The sequence below is a fragment of the Chinchilla lanigera genome, unplaced genomic scaffold, assembly GCF_000276665.1.
Source record: "Chinchilla lanigera isolate Chin_1 unplaced genomic scaffold, ChiLan1.0 scaffold00005, whole genome shotgun sequence".
Lineage (NCBI taxonomy): Eukaryota > Metazoa > Chordata > Mammalia > Rodentia > Chinchillidae > Chinchilla > Chinchilla lanigera.
Window position 1 is genome coordinate 39,246,257 of NW_004955406.1, and position 7,277 is coordinate 39,253,533.

General features: G+C 39.3%; 1 protein-coding gene across 1 annotated transcript in view; it reads right to left on the reverse strand.

The window, feature by feature from the left end:
- Chit1 (chitinase 1 (chitotriosidase)) overlaps window positions 1-7,072 on the reverse strand; it is a 24,168-nt gene extending 17,096 nt beyond the window's left edge. Inside the window, exon 1 of the mRNA XM_013522551.1 lies at window positions 6,922-7,072. Coding sequence (XP_013378005.1) covers window positions 6,922-6,925 — 4 coding nt within the window. The 5' untranslated portion in view covers window positions 6,926-7,072. The remainder of the gene's footprint in view (window positions 1-6,921) is intronic.
- Between the last annotated feature and the right edge of the window lie 205 nt (window positions 7,073-7,277).

Sequence of the window (7,277 nt, forward strand, 5' to 3'; positions counted from 1 at the left end):
TCCTAGCCTCAAAAAATTTTGTTTGGTTCATCAACAATGAGTATACATTATTTTATTCTTTACAATATTTTGTAAACTCAATAATGGCATAAAATTTCAGCCAAACAAGAAAGATTAGCTCTAGAAATTTGTATAACATTATATTGACAGTCAGTTGTATTATATTACACACTGGTTAAGAAGGGAGATCTTATGCTAAGTGTTCTTGCCATGAAATATTTAAAAGTAAAAAAAAAAAAGAAAGAAAAGAAATATTTAAAAGTAAATGTGCCCATGGGCCGGGGATATAGCTCAGCAGTACAAGCACCTGCCTGGCAAGCGCAAGGTCTTAAGTTCAATTCCCAGTACAAAAAAAAAAAAACAAAAAAGTGTGCCTGCTTGTTGCATATCTTCTAGGTAACAGGAGGTCACCATTATTACCATAATAAAACATCTGAGGTAGTCAACTTATAAAGAAGAAAACTTTACTTTGCTTTACAGATATAGTGCTTTCAGTCCCTGATCGATAGGTTCTGTCGCTTCTGGGCCTGTGGCGAGGCAGCACATTTCAGTGAGAGCACATGGTGGAGGAAACCCTTTCACCTTATGCCTACGAAAAGACCAGCATCCTACAGTCCTCTCCCAGGGTGCACCTTGATAACTAAAGACTTCCCATTTCTTCCCCCATGACCCCTGTGGTTACTAGGGGCTAATGTCAAGGGCTTCTCACTGAGCTACATCTCTAGCCACTTTTTTTTTTTTTCCTGAGACAAGATCTTACTAAATTACTGGGCTTAAACTTGCAATGCTCCTGCTTCAGTCTCCCATTGTGCTGGGTTCACTGGGGAACACTACCCCACCTGATTGGTTCTGGTTCCCACTTCTTCAAGGCTTCTACTACTTCCTAGTAGCACTAAGCTGTGAACTAAGCCTTTAACACATGGTTCACTGGGGGACATTTTAGATCCAAGTGACAGCAGGGACTTGGAGCTGAACTCACAGTCCCTGTTGCTGTGGAGCTTACAGCCTACAGGGTACAGCAGTGCCTTTCAGTTGCTTCTCCAAATGCAAGACCCTTGCAGTCACTTACACCCAGCCTCTCATCATTGGGAGGGAGAATTTTTGGTGCCCACCATGGGCCCTGAGTATTTTCTTATCTTCCCCTTCGCTTGTTGAATTTGAGGCTCCTCATCACTCAAGGCATTAAACCTGCTGGACCAGGGCATGCTGTGCCCCGAGATGGGCTGTGTCTGGCCTCTGTGGGGCCAGGCAGGGAGGGCTGCTCCAAGAGGACCAGGGGAGGCATATCTTGCCCCAGGGTCTCCTCAGCTCTCACTCAGCTGGGCACACATTTCTATCTCTAGGGTTCCCTCCCACTTCCTGCCCCCTGGGCTCCCCAAGGTCATCACGGGATGTGATAGCTCAGGCTCTGAACTGGGTCACACTGGGCCTGGCAGAACAGTGTACTTGGTGTCCTGTGTACTTGATTACAGTTCTCACTGCTTATGCTAAGGATTTGAGTTTCCCCTTTTAAAAAAATCAACATTGCCTATTTGTCCATTTCATTCACCTCTTAAAGGCAACCAGCTCATATGATTATTAATTGATGCTACAGATTTTAATAAGCCAATGGAGATACAAAAATGGTGACAGTGACAAATTGCTGGAGGCTACAGGCATCACAGTTCAAACCTCCTGGGTGTCCAGCGGACCAGGTCCGCTTTTGTGAGTTTTACCTTCAGAGGTCCCACCAGGTTCTCACGTTGAAAGGTGGGAAAATATTTCTTCATGCTACCCACAGGAGGAAGGAAAATAATTATTTTGCACTATGTCTAAAGCAAAGGTTGGGCCTTCAAGGGAAATTACTTTACAAGAGACTTATCTTATCTTGAGTAAAACAACTCACCAGCTGAAGCCCCTCTAGCTTTCCTGGTGTAAAAAGAAAACACACAAAGGCTAAGAAATTCTTTGAAAGTTCACAGCTTGGGGACTCCGGTCTACTTAAAAAACTAAGAATTAATCCTAAAATTATAGATACTTCCCCTTTCCAACAAATTACCCCCACGTTAGTACAATCACAGTGAATTATAGCTGTGGGAGCTGCAGGAAGCTACAGGCCCTGCTGAGGAAGGAGTTCTAAGGAAACCCAAAACAGGAAAGGAAACAAGACAGCTAGAGAAAATAGACACCTCTGACACTTGCAGCTAAACTAAGCCCAGACACTTGCCAAATTAACATGAAATTTCACGCTAAAAGCCTAATTTTTCATTTTTTATGATCTGATAACATCATGTCTGGCTTTCAACAAAAAATTATAAGCCATGCTAAAAGACAAGAAAAAAGCACAGCCGGAAAAGAGCCAGTGTTAGATATGACACAGAAGGCTGGGGATTTAGCTCAGCGGCACAGCACCTGCCTAGCAAGTGCAAGGTCATGAGTTCGATTCCTGGTACCAGAAAAAAACAAAAACAAAAACAAAAGATATGACACAGGTTTGGGAAATGTCAGATATGGAAGTTAAAATTACTATGTTTAATACGCTAAGGGCTGTAAAGTAGACAACATGCAAGAGCAGAGGAGTGACATGAACAGGTAAATGGAAATGCTAAGAAAAAAGTAAAAGGATGAAGAATGACCTATTATTCTGATACCTATCAGAAGCTGGAATTGCTATATTAATTTCAGACAGAGCAGAGTTTGGAACAAGGAAGTCTGGGGTGAGGGAGGCATTGCATACTGATAAAGAAGTCAATTCTCCTAAAAGATACATCATCCTTAATGTGTATAAACCTAGCAGAGCATCAAATAATGTGAATAAAAAGCTGAGATGTGCAAGGAGAAACAAATCCACTATTATAATTTGAGACTTCAGCATCCCTATTAGCAATATATGCATCCATCGGGCAGAAAATCAGTAAGAATATAATTCATCTGAACAGCTTCACTATCAACCACATTCAACTGACAATTACAGAACACTTCAATCCAACAAAAGCATATCCTACATCTTCTTATCCTTACATGGAACATTCCCCAAGATTCTAGACCATAAACATACCTTACCATATTTAAAACAATAACAATTACACAAAATGTGCCCTTAGATCACTACAGACTGAACCAGAAAACTATAACAGAAAGATGGCTAGAAGAAAATTCCAAATATTTCGAGATTAAATAACACATTTATAAAGAATACATGCATCAAAGAGTCTTAAGAAAACAGAAAGAAATATCTGAAAGGTATATGAAAATGAAAATATGACACTGAAATTTGTGTGATACAGTGAAAACAGTGCTTAGAGAAGAAAAACATATAGCATTGAATGTATGTAATAGAAAAGAAGGAAGATCTAAAACCAATACCCAACTCATTCACCTTAGGAAATTAGAGAAGAGGAACAATATAAGCCTACATCAAGTAAAAGAAACTAAACATAAACTACAGCAAAAAGTTGGCCATGGAGACCTATGCCTGCAATCCTAGATAGGAGGCCAAAGCAGGAGCATTTCAAGTTCATGGCCAGCCTGGGCAACTTAGTGAGACCCTGTCTCAAAATAAAAATTTAAAAGGTCTGAGTGGTAGTTCAGTGGAATAGTGCTTGGCCCGCCCAGCCAGTATATTTCAGTTTCTTAATTGCTCAGGTAATAGTTCCTGCTCTAGTTCCGGTTGCTTCTGATATCTTAGAAAAATGGCTGGTCGCTGTGATGCATAGCTGGTCACTATGGTGCACATTGTTCTCCAACTGACAAGCCGTTCTGCCTCTGTACTTGCTGCTTGCTTATCCCATAGAAGCCCTAGACCACCAGAGATCAGGACCTGATATTCTGGGAATGATCCCAAGCACTGCCTGTCGACATAAAATAAATCTGCCTCCAAATCCTGGGTGTTGTTTCAGTGTTTCTGCTTGCTGTTGCAGTATCAGATTGAGAAAGGATAACTACAACCATCTTTGTTCACAGATGACCTGATTATTTATGCAGAAAATTCTACAGAATCAATAACAAACTGCTGGAATTCCAACAAAGTTGCAGGATAAAAGATTAATATACAAAAGTCAATTGTCTTCCTATGTGTCAGCAACAAACAATTGGAATTTATAGGTAAAAACACAAGATCAAAGTGCCAGTAGGACCAGTGTTCACTGAAGGCTACTCTGCTTCCAAGATGGCACCTTGCTAAAGGACGTAAAGGCAGGAAAGAGTTCCCTTCAAAGTGGAGCCTCTCCTAAATGTGCTAAACCCATTCCTGATGGTAGAGCTCTCTTCGCTTAATCACCTCTCAAAGACAACCTGTTAACACTGTTGGCTTAAGGATCAAATTTCAATATGAACTCTGAGGGGGCACCACTGTTCAAACCATAAAAAGAGGCAATCAAGTTAAGGGGAATCATTAGGATGGGCCCTAATCCAGTACAGTTGGAGTCTTATAAAAAGTGGAAATTTAGGTGCAAAGACACACATTTGATGTTAATACAGTGATTCAAGTTTGGGGGAGATGAGTATATTTTTATCTATCCTTTTTTCTTTCAACCTCACTAGTCTTCATAATTAAGGTGTACTCTCATAAATACCAAATAGTTAGCTTTAAAATCTATACTGTCAATTTTTGTCTTTTATTGGGACATGTGGTCCATTGCACTTAGTGTAATTATAGATTGGGAATTATACTTACCATTTTACAGTGGTTTCTTCTTATTCTAGGTATTTTATGTTCCTTTTCTTCTCTTGCTCTCTTTTGATCTGAGTATTCTAATTATTTCATTTTTCTTGATACTAATTTAGAAGTTATATACTCTTTCCCAATTCTTAGAAATTACAGTATTCCTATTAAACTTAATTAGCCTTCTCATTACTGTATGGGGACTAATTAAACTCCATTTAACCTCTTCCTAACCTATAAATTTAAATTTTCTCTATATGTTTTATTTAGATCCTAAAATTATTGTTTTTATATATACAATATAAATTTAGCTATGAGTTTAGACTCTTTGTTGCTTTAAAATCATTATCTAGGCTGGGGATATAGCTCAGTGGCCCAGTACCTGCCTGGCAAGCATGAGGTCCTGAGTGTAATTCCTGGTACCAAAAAATATCATTGTCTACCTCCAGCTTTCCATCTGGAACTATTTTCCTTCTGCCTGAAAAATAACCTTCAATATTTTCTTTAGTCTAAGCATGGTGATTAAAAATCTCATTTTCTCTCTAGCTGAAAATACCTATATTTTACATTCAAAAGCAAATTTCTGCCTAAAATGGAATTCTACATTAATGGTTATTTTCTTATAGAACAGTGAGTACATAATTCTACTGTTCTAGTTTTTGTGTTCATTTTGAGAACTTGGCTGCCAGTTCATTTCTTGCTCCTTTGGATAATTCCAAAACTTTCTCTTTCTCTCTGGTCTTATGTAATTTCACTCTAATATTCATAACAATAAATTTCCTTTCATTTATCCTTATTTTTTTCACTGCTGAGGTTTAAATCTAGAACATTGCACATGCTGGGTAGGCACTCTACCACTGAGCTACTTCTTCCTTCATTTATCCTTCTGGAAGTTCATTAAATTCTTGAAGTAGTAGATTCATCTCTTTCAATCTTTTTGTTGTTGTTGTTGTTGTTGTTTTTCCAGTACTGGGAGTCAAACTCACAACCTTGCGCTTGCCAGGCAGGCGCTGTGCTGCTCAGCTAAATCCTCTGCCCCTGTTTCAATCACTTTTGAAAAATTTTAATTAACCATCTCCTCCTACATTCTTTCCTCCCATTCTCTTTTCTCTTCTCCCTCTTAGTCTCCAATTAAGTTTATGTTAAAACTTCTTGCTCAGAACTGAATATGCTGCCAGGTGTGGTGGCACACGCCTTTAGTCCCAGCACTTGGGAGGCTGAGGTAGGAGGATCACTGTGAGTTCGAAGCCAGCCTGGGCTACAAAGTGCATTCAAGGCCAGCATAGACTGCGTAGTGAAATTCTGTCTCAAAGCAAAACAAAAAAGAACAGGATATGGCGGTGTACCTCTGTAATCCCAGGTACTCAGGAGGCTGAGGGAGGAGTACCGGGTAATTGAGGTCAGTCTGGCTCACTATGTTCTCTATTTTTCTTGTACCTCTTTTTAGTCTTTTCCTTCTTGTTTGCCTCTCTGTGCTTCATTCTGGACATTTTCTTCAGATCTACTAGTTTACTAATTCTCCCTTCATCTGCACTAATCTACTAAATTCTTTGAGATTTTTAATTCAGTTTTTACTTCATTTTTCAACTTTACAATTTATATTTGAATTTTTAAAAACAACTTTGCTTCTTTATGTAGTTTCCAGTTCTCTGCAAAATTCTCCACCTTGTCTTCTATTTTCTTGAACATAGTAAGCACATTTATTTCAAAGCATGTTTCTGGTAATCCTGATATCTGAAGTCCTCATGGTTAGGTATCTATTTTTTATTGTTGCTACTGATTTTCATTCATGTAGCATCCATTGTCTCCTCATGTGCCAAGTTCAATTTTATACCTATCTTTCCTTTTTATTGAAGTAACTCACATACAGTGGTGTGTGTGCATGTGTGCACACGTGTGTGAATGTGTGTGTGCATGTGTGTGTGTTGCAGTGCTGCTATCAAACCTAGGGCTTCATGCATGCTAGGCAAGTGCTCTATCATGGAGCCACACACATACTCTCTAATGTATTCACTCGAGTGTAGAGGTAATGAGTTTTGATAACTGGGTAACCTGCATAGCCTGCCTCCTTACTAAGTTGGAGAAAAATGTTATTCCTCTATGAATTTCCCTTACACTCTTCCTTCTCAGATAATCTGCAACCTCCTACACCAAATCCTACTGATTCTCCAAAAACTGAGTTTCAGAAACATGATGTTGACTGAAATAAGCCAGATTACAAAGGGGCATATACTTTGATTCTGGCTTATTTTGGTCAATAACATGTTTTTAAGACTTACCCATTTTGTTGCATGTATCAATAGGTTTCTTTTTCTTTTAATTGGAAGAAGTGTCTCATTTATGAACAGACCACAGCCTGTTGATCCAGCCTCCTGTTCACTGACAGGGGTTGCTTCCAGTTCGAGGATGGTCCGAATGCAAAGCCTTTGTGAATATTGAAGTGTGAGTTCCTCAAGGACATGTGTTTCCATTTCCCCAGAATAAATATGTAGTTGTGAGACTGCAGGGTCTTTGGTTGGCTGCACGTTTAAATTTGTCAGCTACTGCCGCGCTTTCCAAGTAGTGGTTTGTACCATTTCACACATTTAGCAGCACTGTATGAGGTCTCAGTCACGTGGAGCACGTGCCAACATGT